Genomic DNA, 17,411 nt, shown 5'->3' with positions numbered 1-17,411 from the left:
GGCCGTTTTGATATCATAACTAAAAATTTGAAAGTTAATTTCGGCAATTCCAGTAAGAGTTGCCAAGTACCCGGAAATTTGTTGTCAAAACTTATTGAATATTTTTAAGACTTTCATCAAGATATACTATTGCACATTAATTTTTACGTCATATCCATTGCGAATTCACTAGCCGGCATTTATGAAAATTCTAACTTCAGTAAAACGCAATAAATAGCTCTACAATTGCGGAAGCAAGCTTAAAAAGACACCTTTTCGTAATTTCCACGAGGATTATTAAAACACTACAATGTTCGAATAACAGTGGTTGAATATATTTTTTTTAAGTTCGAAGAATGAATTTACTATCGATCGTCATTCTTTCAAAAGTCGGTTATCTCCTAATTTACTTTTATATGTGCAATATTTATATTCACAAGAAACTCGTTCCGTTTAAATTGACGAAGGAGATTATGATTAGTTTATCATATCGTATCATATAGGTATACATCAATGTTAAAAATTCAAATCAGCGAGTGAATCGGCGTTCAAATGAACGAGTGTTCGAATAAACAAATGTTCTAATAAACGAGTTTCTAGTGTAATAATCTGAAGTCGATAAAATCTTCCTATATCTAGATAATGTTGAACTAATTATGAATATAATGCGATTTGCTTTAGTTTGGTGAATATATTATGCAATTGCGAGAAATCAGGTATGAGTATGACTCGAATCGTAATTGCTGTGTTGAATAATATTATGGAATACGGTTATTAAATTTTTAAAATACCGACTTCTAAAATATCGACTATTTGGAATGACATTTACGAAATAATGAATATATATATATGTCGGCGCACCCTAATGGTGTGTTGAGATTGGTATGCTTGTGTGAGTGTATGTGTATACAGTTTAGGGAATTTCATTAGAAATCTTAGTTCCTCATTATTGCATCAGCCGTTAATTTAAGCTTCATGTGAACGTTCTTTTAGTAAATTGAAATTTGTTTTCAACGATTTGCGTACAACAATGGGGGATGAACGTTTGAATTCTTTGATGCTGCTTTCTTCTTCAAAGGATAAAGTAAACGAAATCGATCTGCGCGATGTTGTTGGAAAATGGTCAATGTTGAAACATCGCAGAGTGAAAATATAACTCAGAAATATATATATTTTGCAATTCAATTTCTTAAGAAAAACTTGTTTTTTCCCGCGTAACACGTCGCTGAACAATATATGTATTTTATATTAAGAGAAACATATTAAATGATGATTATACTAATATGTACAATACTTATTTGAGAATAAAATAATGAATTCTTCTTGAAATGAGTCGGCATTTCAAAGGGACTCACCCCCTCATGATCTGGATCCTCGCGACGCCCCTGGGTATACCCTATAGGACTTTGGAACATAAAGCATATATTAAAGAAATATACATAGAAAATCAAAATACATAAAATATTTCCGGTCGTTAATAAATAATTAAATCAAATTTAAGCGATTAATTATTTATTTCATTTGGAAACTCTTATTAACGTAAAAGAGTTCGCGATTACACATATTATCAAATACGTAAAGAGTTATTTATATCAATTTCGTTCAAAAATCTTATTTACTTAAAAGAGTTCCCGTCTGATCATAGATATAAATAGATATACATACGAAAATATTTTTAAAATCTCGGTTTATTAAAGAAGCCATTGGTTTTATTTATTTTTTTGAAACTCTTACATACAAAAGAATCTTCTATTCAATATCTTATATACGAAATTTTTCTAAGCAGCTACAAGTCTAGTTTTCACTAAGACGTTTCGATTTATTATATACATCTTTTAAATGAGCTCAGACTCAAAGGAATCTTAAACAACTCAGTTGCTAAAAGTTCTAAAAATGAGCCGTGTACACCGGCTGAAGCTACACCCTCAAAGCAAGGTGCTACAAAACTAAAGAGGGGTAAAGATATTTCTTATACAAAATTCATTGCTGAGAGTGACAGTTTGATACGATACTGCACTCGATTCTCATCTTCACCGATTCAAGACAATTCTGAATCGGTCTTAGAAATCAAAAAAGATAATTTAGACAATTTCTGGACACGTCTCCAAGCGGCATATGACGCAATCGTAGAATCTGACGACTCAGATCTACCAGAAAATTTTAAATCCTCGGCTTACACCAAGTATGAACACTGCCTAGACCAGTTCGAAGACACAAAGGCAATGATTTCTGATCAACTAAAGCTATTAAGAGCAATTGCACCTACTCCACAACCGAGAGTAGAGCTGCCACAAAGACAAGCCCAAGAGGCAAGTTCAGGCATTCACCTTAAATTCACCTTAAAGAGCCAGTATGTGACACAGATATATTTCATGGCGGTTATGAACAGTGGCCGTCCTTCCGGGACATGTTTACAGCTGTGTACATAAACCATCCCAAATTGTCATAAGCGCAGAAATTGTATCACCTCAGATACAAAACCAAAGGTTAGGCAGGCGTAATAGTCAAACAGTTCGCTCTCAATGACGAAAATTTTAATTTTGCTTGGGAAGCTCTAAAAGAACGTTATGATAACGACAGGTGACTATATTAATGAATTTTCCAAAAATTCAGAAAGAAACAAGTGAAGAGTTCATAAAGCTTCAATCCACTGTTTCAAATTGTTTGTCGGTTTTATCGACACAGAATATTCCCACAGATAATTGGGACCCCATTCTGTAAATATATACACAGCTGCATTTCCAGAAATCGTTACTTTTGTGGGAGCAATCGCTCTCATCGCGAAGAAAGTGCCCAACGTGGCAGCAAATGAAAGAGTTTCTTACTACCCAATACGAAATTGCAGAAAGGGTAGATAAAAAACTAGTCAGAACGAAAAACGTTCAAAACGACCTCAATAGAAGCTTCAATAGACCCCAAGCAAGTAGCCACAATAATTCAAATAGAAGCTTTTTTAAAAATCAATCGTTCACATCCGAACAATATAAACAAACGTCATGCGAACTTTGTAGAGGAGGTCACAAACTAAAATTATGCGAAAAGTTCAAAAAACTGAATTTAGCGATCGAAACAATTTCGTGAGAACGAAAAAATTTTGTACAAACTGTCTGTCACATGCGCATACGCTTAAAGATTGCGAAAGCAAATTTAATTGCGTTTACTGCCATAAAAGACATCATTCTATGTTACATATAACCAATTATTCCAGCTCACCCCCAAACAGCGCAAACGTAAAGAGAGCAACAGGATTAGTTGCAAAAACAAATTCTGAAAACTGCCAAGAAGCACCCTGCTGCTCAAAGGCGTTGAAAACCCAAACGCTACATAGCGAAAACCGCAATAGGGTACTATTACCCACAGCAGTTTTCTCCATCGAACACCGAGGAGAACTGTTTAAACTCAGAGCCTTAATAGACCAAGGATCACAACGATCATTTATAGCGTCTAAGGCACAAAACAGGCTGCGTTTACCAACAAAACTGGCCAACTTTGAAATCACGAGAATGGGCGGAAGAGTTGTTCAAAACTCAAATAAAATTTGCCCCATTACCCTCTTTTCCCGCAAAGCGGATAAGCGCATACAAGCAGAAGCTATTGTCCTACCGCAATTAACCAACATGTTACCTAGCTATCACATAAATAGCAAGCATTGGCAAAAGGTTTCACACCTAAAGCTAGCAGACCCAAACTGCAACACCCCCGCTCAAATAGATCTTCTATTAGGCAGCGATCTCATACCACAAATTATTCTCGAAGGTATTGAGAAAATTATTAAGGTATTGAGAAAGAAACTCAGGTTGAGGAAGTCTTAAACGAGTACCTCAATTCACAATTGAGAAAATTTTGGGAACTGGAAGAACTCCCCCCCATATCAGTCACAACCTCTGAAGATCAGTATTGTGAGGATTTTTACAAAGCCATAACTACTAGATCAGAAAATGGTCGGTATGTCGTACGACTACCACTTAAGCAACAATTTCCTAACACACTCGCCTTAGGTCACTCTCGCACCTCTGCAATTCAGCAGTTTCTAAGTATCGAAAGAAACCTACTTAAAAAAGGTGAACTCAAATCAGAGTATGATGGTGTGCTAGAAGAATACCTCCATTTAGATCACATGGAGGAAGTAACCCCAGGGGAGAAAATCGTCAACGGAAAATACTACTCCTTTTATCTGCCACATCACGCAGTAGTGAAGCCAGACAAAAAAACAACAAAAGTAAGAGTTGTTTTTAATGCCTCGAGAACCACCAGTTCAGGGAATTCCCTAAATGATATCCTATTTACGGGACCCACACTGCAACCAGATTTAATGCTTCTGATTTTAAATTGGCGTATATTCAAATACGTATTCAATGGGGACGTTGAAAAAATGTATCGGCAAATAGTCGTACATAAGGACGACCAAGATTTTCAACGTATTATGTTTCGAAGATCCCCCACCAGTCCTTTACGCTACTTCAAACTAAAAACAGTTACATTTGGCGTTAATTGTGCACCATATCTAGCCATTCGAACACTCCACGAATTGGCTGACAACACACAGTCAGAATTTCCTCTGGCAACTGAAGTGTTGAAAACTCAAACGTATGTAGACGATATTCTGTCTGGAAGTCACACTCTTCCACAAGCATACGAGGCCTTATCACAGGTAATAAAAGCCCTCAATTCCGCAGGGTTTCCATTAAAAAAGATTATGGCAATTCATACCCCGATTCCAAACCGCAGCTCGTGGCGCACCCCAGCAGAGCGGAACCTCATCGCGGCGTCGACAGCCTGGGCCACCACCTCGTCGGTCTACGGGGCTGAGCAGCGTTGTGGCAACAGCTGCAGCGCCTTTTAGGCTAAACAGTCATTTAGGGGGGCCGGGGTGGCTAAATGAGCACCTGACACACACCATACTCAACACGACTACACCATCTACATCATCCACACATCATTTCATCACACTCTCATCTCATCATCTACACCACACCTTTCACGAGGACACCTAACACACGAGGACACCTAACACAAGCAACAAAAGGGACTGGCGGACGGCGCCAGCCTCTTTTTTTTATTACGATCCGCGCGCATATACGCATCTACCGGAATTTCTTATCCCGCATTTTTTAATTCGTTTCGCCATCAAGGTCATCGCTAAAACCACTGGTAAGTGCCGCGAGTTTAAAAAAAAAAAAACCTCTGTTTTTTCTAGTTTTCTTTCAAAAAGTTCCCGCACCAACGCAATTGAATTTTATCAATCTAAAAATTTGCACTATTTTGTGGATATCTCAGAAACCATGCATGATATTGATATAAAATTTTGATACAATATAAAACACTATAAAATGTACGTTTCGGCATCATCAAAAAAAAGTATTTTTTGATTATTTTGCAACAAATATTATTTATTATTATTTATATATAAGAAAAATATAGTTTTTGTTAATTCATTTTTTTTTTTATTACACATATATTTCATTTAGAGTTAGAAGCAATAAACTTAAGATTTAAACTGCGCTTAGATTTACATTTCGGATAAATGTCTTGTATCAATTTGATGGCTCGTTCTGAGCATATATTCGAGCGCTGTTGGTTTGCAATAAATGAGTCTTCCTTCACCCAGTGTTTTAAAAAACATTTGTGCACTGCTTTAAAAGGCTTTACCGATGTTTCTAATTTTGTGAAGTTATTTACATAAAACGGTGGTCAGAAAACCATACGTCATACCAAGCGCCGCATATCAATTGACAAATAGGCAACAGTTTTGTTCGGTGTTTGGCAATGAGTATGAATGTCAAAATGCAAAGTATAGCCCTTGAGTTCCAACGGGCGTTGCTTAGCGATGGTAGAGTCTTAAATTTTATATAAGGAAAGATTTTATTTTTACTGCATGTCATCGCGCCATTTGATGCATCTTACTTTCAATTTTTCTTTGCCTTGAGCGAAACTTTGTTTCGAAATGATCGAAATTATTGATCATTTATGAAAATATATCGTACGGAATATTTGGTGATATTGATTTTCCATCCAGTGTCTCATCCATTACATGTCTTAAAATCAGATCTAAAATATGATGTTGACAGCACACACAGTTGAAAATTATCGAGAACTTCCTTGATGCCTTCAAATATGGTTAAACTTCTTCCATTATCAAGATCCAGGACCGCCAATCTTACTTCTCTGAACTCATTTTTTAGCACCACGGCCTGTATTTCTCTTTTACCGAATTTCTTCCCATCAAAATGAAGACACCAAATATTATTCTTGAGTGAAGTCTTATAATCTTCTTCCAAACGTTCTGCTGCTTTTTTGCTGCTTTTAAAATTCCTGGTTGTGTTGGTGTTGTTATATTAAGTCCTGATTTCGCCAATTCTTCGCATATTTTAGCAGCATTTTTGGTGGTCACATTGGCACTTGTTACTATTTTCACTGCTGCCTTTGTTGAACAATTCGCTTGTTTAAGCCTTGAAGGTACTTCAAATTTTTCATAATTCGGGACGCAAGAAGATATTGATGAGTTTAATATACTATTATTTTTGACGGAGGTATTTTCTTTCATTTTAAAAGCTATGGATGGGTGAAGCTTTACATCCTTAGTAGTTGTGTACCCAACTTCTCCGTTGGAGTTCATACAACTCTTTATCTTCAGTACCAAGCCACATACCGTTTTTATTCGTTACATCAAATAATTTGTTGAATGAGATTACCATGTTTGTTCCACTGCGTTTTTTTAACGATTTCTGGTATGTTTCTATGAGTGTTTGTATTTTACGTTCAAGGGATACTTTTGCTATGATTGGAAAATTAAGTTTTGACCACAAATCAATCAGTTCTTTTCTAATAATCTTGCGCCTCTTCACTTTGCTTTTTTCAATTTTTGCCAATGCTTTGTATCTTCCAATTATAGCGGCCTGCTTCGGAATTTTGCACAATTCGGTTAAACATTTTTTAATGTTTACTATTTCACGTCTTTGCGTTGTACTTTTTTTAAAAGCAACTAAATTATTTGTCCACACTTTTGAATTTTTAAGAACATCTTTTTCACTCTTTTTAAAAGACATTATGATTTTGATGTTAAATAGTTATTTGTCCACATTCAATAGCTTTCGCGATGCTGGCTAAAACAAGATTGGCAAAGAGTAGCAATATAAAGACAATGAATACAAAACGAATTGAATTAATTGTAAAATGTTACAGTTAATCGACGCTTATCGCATACTCACGTTACGTGAGGAAGAGAAGCAACGACAATGAATACAAAAGCAATTGAATTACTGGATTAGTCGACGCATATCGTAAAGTTTTGTTGTGTGGTTTTGCGTTCTTTTACGTATTTGAAAATATTCGGTGATGCTTTTTTTTCTATTTATGGGTGTATTATTTTTTTCACAAAATGTAGAAATATTTCTTCTATTAGTGCGTTTTCTCATCGGAATATTGCTCCCAATAAAGAATCAAACCTACTCAAAAAAAAACGTTTTTTGTGTTAATGATGCCGAAACGTAGATTTTGTAGTGTTTTATATCGTATCAAGATTTTATATCAATATCATGCATGGTTTCTGAGATATCCACAAAATAGTGCAAATTTTTTTTTTATCAAAATAAAAAAAATTCAATTACGTTGGTGCGGGAACTTTTTGAAAGAAAACAAAAAAGTAAAAACGCAGTTAATATATTTTCACCATTGCTCATCATGTATGGCCAGTGGCGAACGCAGGAAAAAAATTTGGGGGGGGTTTTAGGTAAAAAGACAATGTTTCATTATTTTATTCACAAATTGAAGTCTAATCTTCTTTTATTTTGGGCCATAACATTTAAAATCTCTTCCTCCGTCACGTCTATATCTCTATGGATATTCAAGAGAGCCATTCCGTTCAGGTGTGCTTCTCCAGTTTTATTTCTTAAATGTGTTTTAAGCCTGCGAAGTGAGGAAAACGGATCTCTTTGGATCTCTTTGTTTGATTTAACCAGTTCCTGAAAATATATTCAAATTTCTAGTTAGAAAATATAATCTGAAGAAAAGATTTTTAACCTTTTCCACATTCTAAATTCAGCAAATGAAAAACAAATAATAAGTAAAGTTGTGTATCTAATTCAGACCAGTTTTTTCTGGTTGTTTTTATTAAAAATATAGACATTTTAGTTAAGACACTTAAGTATTTTTTTGCAAATAGCATAATTTTTTTTAATTTAAATTTATTTCACAACAGTTTGCTCATGCAACGAAAACTGAAAGTCATAATAAATGAGTTTTTATTTTTCCTGTATTATGATTAACAATAAACTCTAAAAAAAATAATGGAAACCTTATTGGTGACTTTTTAGTTCAGAACTAATTTTCAAAAGAAGTCCATTTTCGACTCACAATTCCCCTTAAATCTAAAAAAATCCAGTTCAGCAGCCACAGAGTTATAAGGCAAGCTCATTACTTTGAAGCAAATTAAAAAAAAGTCTCTGTCCAGTTTATATTTTTCTGAGTTTTTTAATTAGCCTACATTCCCACAACTTTTTAATACTATCCAGATACAATAGGTTTGTTTGTAGTTTAACATTTTCATATTTTCAAAAAATTAAATTCTATCAGCAGAAAAGTATAAAAATGGGCCGTTTGTGAACAAAAAAGTATCAAATCACAAAATTTAGAAAAAAAAGTATCAAAAAAGATACAATTGTATCAAAACGGCAACGCTGTTAGTGACTAATGTATTCATTTATTTTACATATTCATACATCGTCGGCAGAAAGATTGCTTTGAAAACAACAAATTACAATTTTTCAAATGACTATGTAGAATTAAATTCTATTATTTAAAAATTCAATTACTTTTGGGGGGGTTTTAACACCCCAACCCCCCCCCCCCCCCCCCCCTGCGTTCGCCCCTGTGTATGGCCATGTAAACTTTTATTTTTGAAAAAATTGTTAAAAGTTATACCCCTAATGAATATATCAAATACAAGAAATAATTAAAAAATAGGCTTTATTTTCACATTAACTACGAATATTGCTTTGAAAATTAATTCAAATGTATTCAATTGCACCTGTATTCATAAATATGCACAAAAAGAATTCATATGAATACACGTCGACAAACGTTTGCAATATATAATTCTGAGCATAATTTTTACTCAATGCTCAGCTTTGTTCAAACGCAACTGTTAAGATTTCACCTGCCGAGCTGGCAGGGCTGAAACTCCCTCATCTCGACCGACTTATAGCAGGAACAGCCAAAAACGATACTCCCTTCCTTCCTTTGCCTTCTTTAGCGAGCAAAATGTGTCAAAAGTTGAGCCCGTGGTAAAAACGCAGAAATCAGCCATCTTTGTTTGTTTTCATTTGAACAATGTTGCCATTGCTCAATACGCACTTATAGGTTTGTACACATCTAAGTTTTCAATTAAAATTTTTTATAATATAAAATATCAAACCTGAAAATAAACTATTAAAAATAGTTTATATATTTATAAATAATAGCATTCGACTCTGATTTTGAGTTAGTTTAAGAAAATTTCAAACATATTGAAGACAACTTTTATAATACTACAGTATATCGAGATTGGCAACCATGCGTTGTGAGAGAGGAATCTGCTGACACGATTCTACGGCAAATATCTAAATGCCGTGGAATTATACGGCATCCTACGGCAAAGAGGGAAGGGAGTATCGTTTCTCGCTGTTCACTTACGCGCCCATAAGATAGGTCATATCAGCTGACACGTGCCATGGGTCTACGCTTTTGGCTGTTTCGGCAATTAGCCAAAAATATTTTTACGTTCTCCGCGCCGTGAACCTTCTCTATTATTAATAAAGGTCATTGCAGTTCTGCGTCACTTATTCCTTACCTCGGGTGGGGGTCAATAAGTGATAGCTAACGGCTCCTTTATTTGAAATTTTTCCTTTTAAGTTTTCTTTTACCCCTTACCATTGGTGGGGGGAAGTAAAATATGTAAATAAAAGGAATCTTTCCAGTTGAGATTGTCTTTCAAATCTGATTTTTATTTAGTATTTTTCTTGCTTATATACAAATTTTAAAACTACCGTATATAATTAAATATATGTATGTGTATACAATTTAATACCTGTGTGTGTGTGTGTGCTGTAATATAATTTATGTTGTATGGCTTGGGCTGTTTTCAAGTGCACAAGTGCATTTGTAATCAATTGCCCAAACCTAAGTAAATATGTTTATCTTACATATCTTGAGTGCATGCGTATTGCATTTAAATGCATACGTGCCTCATGTATGTATACGTGTTGCATATATATGCATGTATATTTATGTTTTTATTTATGTATGCATTGTATTGCCTCGGCATTGGCGAATATAAGCCTGTTCAATATATTTGAACATATTGCCGAGGGAAAAAGTAATTGTTCAATTTTAGTGGACTGTATGTGTTTTTAAAATAGTGAGAATTACACTGTTTCATAGCTTATCTAATATGTTGAATATTCTTAAGTATAATAACAATGCGTACTGAATGTCCATGTTCATTTTTGAACATTCTCCCGGGCGACAAAAGTGACTTCCAACCGCAGATTGTAATCAGCGTTTCGTTTGTTAACGCAAGCTGCCATGGTATTAGTAACTCCCAAATGGTGGTTACTACATACGCTTTTCCAACTGGATCTATTTCGGCTATTTCAATAGTTTTATTTACGTCTTTTTTATTATGGTCCTTCTCCTTTTCTTTATCGCGTTGCTTATCCTTCTCAAATTCAGGTTTCTTTAATGCATCGTCCTTTTTTGAATCAATAGTTTTATGTTTGTCGTCTCTCGTCTTAGAAGTTGTGTCTTGTATCTTCTTGTCTTTATCTTTTTTTGTTGTATCCACACGTGTTTTGGCGACACTTGTTGAGCTGCCGATTTCGTTTTTAGTGCGCTCTACTGATATTATCCGTCCATGGAGTTCGGTATGCTGCAAATGCTTAATGCAACAACTGGTATCCGACGATGATGACATTGTTACGTAGCCATAACAACGTGTACCCGAAGTTCGGGTGTTGGTGACCACCTTGGCTCCGATAACTTTGCCATATTTAGAAAATATAGTTTTCAGATCACTGGCTCTCGTTAATGAAGATGACCCCGATACCCAAAGATTACGTGAAGGTGTTGTCTGCTTTCCTGTGGAGGACAATTTTGTAGATGTATTCACTTTGTCATCCTTCTGCGAAGTCTTGTTTGAAGATGATTTTTGTTCACTAATGTCTTTATCCTTTTTGTCGACGGACTTCTCACCTTTTCTCTTTCATTTATCGTCATTAGGCTTGGATCCACCCTTGGATGTTCTTGTGTTCTTCAAATCTGCAACCGTTTTTGTATTTTTTTTTTATCTGTTGATCTGCTGCTTTAAACTTAAAGAGGTCACGTTTTGGTTCCCATTGCAACCCCAATGTCTTCACTGAATTCATTTCTTCGATTTGAACAATTTCATTATCTTCCTTCTGTGCTTTTGCATCATCTTCCAGAATGTGGTCGATTTCTTTAGCTTCGTCCTCATCTTCAATCGATTTATCCTGGATTGCACTTTCCCACATTTCTTGAAAATGTGAGCCTGCCGGAAGAGATAAGTGCCAAGGTACCAATTCAGTTGGTTTTTCCTCAGTTATTGAAGCTTCATGTAATTCTGCAAAGAATTCTTCTTCAAATTTATTTTCCTTTTTATCTTCCTCTATTATTTCTGTTGTTTTTTTCTCAACAGAAGATAGAGGGAGTGATTGTACTGTTATTAGTTTTTCGTCTTCAATATTTTGCATTGCATTAGTTAGTTTCGTCGCAGTTGTAGATAACTTGGGTATGATTAACAGAATTGGCTGATTGTCATACTTTTTCTTAAGTAGACTCCATGCAGCTTCATAATTTTTCGACGAAATTTGAAAATGCTGTATTACTCGTGCAGCTTCGCCTTTTAAGCAGAAACGAAGACGCAGCATTTTTTCTGTGTTCGGCATCTGCTCGTTGTCATGTACCATAACTTGAAACACGTTGTAAAAATTGGCCCATTCCTTAATATCGCCATAAAATGTTAGAATTTTTATTATTTTTTTATTCTTCAAAGTTTGGTCGATAAGAAATTTTAGGCTCTTCTTTTTGTAACCATTTTTTTAAACGAGGGAGCTCGCTATAATATTCTGCTACTATTTCGTCGTAAGCTTCCTCAATTTCCAAATTAAAATGTTTTGAAAGATCTCTGCTGTACATGTTTTTTATGTTATTAAACAGCGTTTCCAAATATGCAATTTGATCAGACAACCACTTCGAAACTCAATTCAGTCATTTGCTTCCGACGGTTCTCAATTTTACTACTAAAAATAGCAAATTTCCTGTCTGGCGTAGTTTGATGTTGTTCTTGTGTGCCAGATTGAGGTTTCTGTTTTCTTTCTGACAATGGAAATTCAACTTCATCTTTAAAAGCTTGTTTGAATTGTTGAATCATTTCTTCAATTTGCTCTGTTGTGTTGTCATAAGAATTTGACTTAAAATAGTCCTCTTCACCTATACCACCGCCATTAGTTTTTCGTGGTTAGCATCAAAATCTTTTTGTATTTTAATAACATATTTATTTAATTCTTCAACTTTAGATTTTCTTATCGATTTGCCCGCTATATTATTATATGTTTGCAGGACTTTTTCCGCTATGTCAAGTTGGTTCTCAAGGATCTTTCCTCTGTTGATTCCCATGTTGACAGTTTATTTGTTTTTTTTTTTTAATATTGCGCTTTTATTCTTCAAAGGGATCGTTGGAGGTTTATTGATTGGTCGCCTAGTTGACCTTGCTGTGACTCGACTCACAGCAGTTGAGTATCCCTTTGAATCGCAATTAAAGGATTTTTGCGTATAGTCTTTTGCTATTACGGCTTACGTATCCTGTTCCTTATTCTCAGTATAAGGCTTTATATTACACAATTGTTGAGTTTATTGTCGCTTGAGCTCAAAATATTGAGGCTCGAATGGACCAAAATATTTATAAAGGTTAATTGCAGTTCTGCGTCACTTATTCCTTACCTCGGGGGGGTCAATAAGTGATAGCTAACGGCTCCTTTATTTTAAACTTTTCCTTTTAAGTTTTCTTATACGCCTTACCACTGATGGGGGGAAGTTAAATATGTAAATAAAAGGAATCTTTTCAGTTGAGATTGTCTTTCAAATATGATTTTTATTTAGTATTTTTCTTGCTTATATACAAATTTTAAAACTACCTTATATAATTAAATATATGTATGTGTATGTATGTTACAGCACACCACATGGGGTTGTTTCCAGTATACAATTTAATACATGTGTGTGTGTGTGTGTGCTGTCATATAATTTATGTTGCATGGTTTGGGCTGTTTTCAAGTGCACAAGTGCATTTGTAATCAATTGCCCAAACCTAAGTAAATATGTTTATCTTACATATCTTGAGTGCATGCGTATTGCATTTAAATGCATACGTGCCTCGTGTATGTATAAGTTAACTCAAATAGCTCATCCACAGACGGAGAACTCAAGCGTGGCTTGAGTGAACAGAATTCTTATCACACGCTAGCCACTGCGTTGGTCGCTCGATATTATTAATAGTACAACAGAAGATATTGAGAAGATAAGGAAATTCGTTATCTCACGTCAGCCACTGCATTGGTCGCCTAATGCTATTAATAGTGAAACAATGCAAAGCCACGTAGCTAATAGTAAACATAGGCTCTAGATATACTTTTCTTTAGATTTAAGTTTCAGTTATAAATTGTAGCTCATAAGGTGCAGCAGTAGTCCACCAAATTATTATAAAATAAATAATTGAAATAATAAGAATTGTTTAACCTATTTAACTGGCGCCCAACAAGAAAAAGGAACCCAACAAAAGGACTGGAACCCAACAAAAGGACTGGAACCCAACAAAAACAAACGGATTGGAATATAACTATTATAAATAAATAAAGAAGCATGTAAGTAGAGTGCTTATTAAACAAAGAAACAAATAGAATCTGTGCGAAAGGTTAATTATTTTCATTAAATATTGTAATATTTTTACGAGTGATAGTGAAGTAGAGTAATCAGACCATATAAAATATCGCTTAGGGAATCAGAAAAAAAACGCTTATTGAGTTTGCGGTTAACTCTGCACATTCAAATCAAGCTCAAATTTTTGAACAAAGGGTAAAAACTTTAGAAAATAAATTTGCATCATTAACGGTACCTGAAGTAGAAGTATTTAGAGATGCTGAAATAGTACCAGGAATATGTTGCGATGAATCATTAGACATGGTAAAATCACTACATGATTTCGAAGGGAAACACGAGACATATCATGGCGTAAGGCTGCTCATGCGGCTTATAAACTGTTTGAGAGTTATGTAGGAAGTTCTGAACACTACCAGGCCATAGGCATTATTAGAAATAAAATAAGGGGCTCCGCTGATATGGTGCTGTCCTCATACGATACACCTCTGAATTTTAAAGCTATTATCAACAGGCTAGACTTTACCTACGCTGACAAACGACCTATTTACCTTATTGAACAAGAGTTATCGACTCTATGTCAAGGAAACTTGTCAATAATGCAGTACTATGAGGAAATCGAGCGTAAGTTAACGCTCCTCATTAATAAAACTATAATGACACACGACAGCCCCTTAGCTTCCTCCCTTAACGACAAATACAGAACAGATGCACTGAGAGTATTTATTTCAGGCACGAAAAAACCCTTAAGTGACATTCTTTTTGCAGCACGTCCAAATTACCTGCCATCAGCATTAGCCTTAGCTCAAGAAGTTGAGTCTAATCATGAACGTTTCTAATTCGCAAACAATTTTGGTAAAAGCTTAGAAGAAAGAGCTCATAGAAATGAATATCAGCATCAAAAAAGCTTAGATCCAAACAATGAAAACGTGCAACTAGCTAAAAATCCATTTTTTGGCAAACAAAAAACACAAAATAGAAGACCATTTTCAAAACAGGATACACCCCAACCGATGGATATTGACAATTCATCTCGATTTAGGCAATCTATCCAACAACCAAATAGAAGTTTCTCTCATTATGTACCACCCCCTAATCAGATCATTAAAAGATCATTTAATGGCACTGCACGGTATACGGGACCAAAGCAACAAAGGATAAATCATCTTTTACAAAATAAAACCACACTTGCTCAAGACGAATCTGAATATCAAATTACAGCCGAATTAGAGGCAAATGATATTACAGATAAAACTAATCAATATGATGAAGTAAATTTTTTCGAAATTGTTCCCTGTTACCGTTTGTAGGGCGAACGATGGCAGGTAGAACCATAAAGCTTCTTATTGACACAGGAGCTTCAAAAAATTATATTAAACCTTTAACTGAACTAAATAACGTCACTGCAGTAAACGAATCTTTCTTAGTTAAGTCACTTCATGGCTTTAATTCCGTTAAAAAAAAATGTCCTATGCATATTTTCAACACCATAACTACATTCTTTATACTCCCAAATCTGTCAACATTCGACGGAATAATAGGATTAGACCTGCTTAATGAAGTAGGTGCTACATTAGATTTTAAACATAAAGTATTAAAAACAGCATCCGGTTCAGAAATAATTCAGTTTTTAAAATCTTCTGACGTTAATTTTACAGAGGTCGAAAGCATAAAAGTTCCCAAACAAATTCAACCAAAATTCAAAGAAATGATAACAAAAAGACAAGGAGTATTTGCTGACCCTAATGAAGCACTATATACCAATATTGTTGTCACCATCCGAACAGAAGACGAAGAAGCGGTATACTCTAGATTGTACCCTTACCCAATGGGAGTTTCTGACTTTGTAAATAGCGAAGTTAGTAACTCGTTGAGAAATAATATAATTAGGCCATCCAGAGCATCACCCTACAATAACCCAGTATGGGTAGTAGATAAAAAAGGATTAGACGAACAAAGAAACAAAAAAACGGCTAGTTATAGACTTTAGGAAGCTAAATTCCAAAACAATTGACGATAAATATCCCATACCAAATATAAGAGCAATTCTGTCGAATCTCGGAAAAGCCAAATATTTTACCACACTAGACTTAAAATCTGGATTTCACCAGATATTACTTTCTAAAAAGGACGGAGAAAAAAACGCTTTTTCTGTAGCAAATGGGAAATACGAATTTTGCAGACTTCCTTTTAGTTTGAAAAATGCTCCCAGCATTTTTCAAAGAGCTATAGACGATGTACTTAGGGAGCGAATAGGAAAATCATGCTACGTTTATGTAGATGATATTATAATTTTTTCAGAGAACATGGAAGACCATGTAAGACATATAGCATGGGTATTAGATAAACTCTGTACAGCCTATATGAGGGTTTCACGAGAAAAGTCGCATTTTTTCAAAGAAAAAGACGAGTATCTTGGGTTCGTAGTCTCACGAGGAGGCATTACAACAAACCCAAGTAAAATAGAAGCTATTAGCCGATTTGAACAACCAACCACATTGTTTCAAGTTCGATCATTTTTGGGTATGGCAAGCTATTATATATGCTTTATCAAAGACTTCGCATCTATAGCCAAACCATTAACAGAAATTCTGAAGGGTGATAACGGTAAAGTGAGTGCCGGTCAATCAAAAAAGATACGAGTAAGCCTCAATGAAAAACAACGACTAGTTTTTGACAAACTAAAAAATATTCTTATTTCGGAAGACGTCACGCTGCTATATCCTGACTACCAAAAACCATTTGACTTAACAACAGATGCCTCATTTCTTGGCTTAGGAGCAGTTTTATCCCAAGCTGGGAAACCAATCACTATGATTTCTAGAACCCTTAGGGATAACGAACAAAATTTCGTAACAAATGAACGTGAGCTACTTGCTATAGTGTGGGCATTAAAATCCTTAAGAAACTATCTGTATGGCGTAAAAAATCTAAACATTTATACCGACCATCAGCCGCTTACGTTCGCAGTTTCGGATAAAAATCCAAACGCGAAAATAAAAAGATGGAAAGCCTTTATTAATCTATTATAAGCCAGGAAAAGAAAATTTTGTTGCTGATGCTTTATCAAGGCAAAATTTACATGCCTTAGAAGAAGATGTACCATCTGATATGGCCACTGTACATAGCGAATTGTCGTTGACATATGTCATTGACTCCACTGACAAACCAGTAAATTGCTTCCGGAATCAAATAATCATTGAAGAAACCTCAGTCTCCTCAACACAAACTATAATTATGTTTGGCCAAAAAACAAGGCATATCATAAATTTTTCAGACAGGAAGGGTATGCTAGAAAAAGTAAAAGACGCAGTCAATAAGAATGTGGTTAACGCAATCGTGTGTGAATTACCAATCTTAGCACATATTCAAAGTAAACTCGTAGAGATTTTCCCGACAACAAAATTTTGGCACTCAAAAAAATTGGTCATAGACGTTATCGACAAGAATGAGCAAAAAGAGATAATAGTCGCCGAACACAATAGGGCCCACAGGGCAGCCCAAGA

At 35.0% G+C, this 17,411-nt stretch overlaps 1 protein-coding gene across 1 annotated transcript; it reads right to left on the bottom strand.

Annotated features, from left to right (window-relative positions):
- Positions 1-9,983: 9,983 nt before the first annotated feature.
- Positions 9,984-11,939, bottom strand: LOC126764402 (SAFB-like transcription modulator). The gene is made up of 2 exons (XM_050482096.1): positions 11,336-11,939; positions 9,984-11,205 (listed from the first exon to the last, which is right to left on the bottom strand). The coding sequence occupies exons 1-2, from the start codon at positions 11,937-11,939 to the stop codon at positions 10,397-10,399; spliced, it is 1,413 nt and encodes a 470-aa protein (XP_050338053.1). The 3' UTR covers positions 9,984-10,396.
- Positions 11,940-17,411: the final 5,472 nt, after the last annotated feature.

Source organism: Bactrocera neohumeralis, unplaced genomic scaffold, assembly GCF_024586455.1.
Source record: "Bactrocera neohumeralis isolate Rockhampton unplaced genomic scaffold, APGP_CSIRO_Bneo_wtdbg2-racon-allhic-juicebox.fasta_v2 cluster09, whole genome shotgun sequence".
NCBI classification, from domain to species: domain Eukaryota; kingdom Metazoa; phylum Arthropoda; class Insecta; order Diptera; family Tephritidae; genus Bactrocera; species Bactrocera neohumeralis.
The sequence above is the reverse complement of the archived record's forward strand: the minus strand, read 5'-3'. Positions and strand labels throughout refer to the sequence as shown.

Bases quoted from the DNA above. Each gene is read 5' to 3' on its own strand.
- LOC126764402 (XM_050482096.1), bottom strand. From the start codon at position 11,939: ATGGTACATGACAACGAGCAGATGCCGAACACAGAAAAAATGCTGCGT. The intron at 11,206-11,335 runs GTGACCTCTTTA...GAAAGAGAAAAG, and splicing joins GTTGCAATGGGAACCAAAAC to GTGAGAAGTCCGTCGACAAA.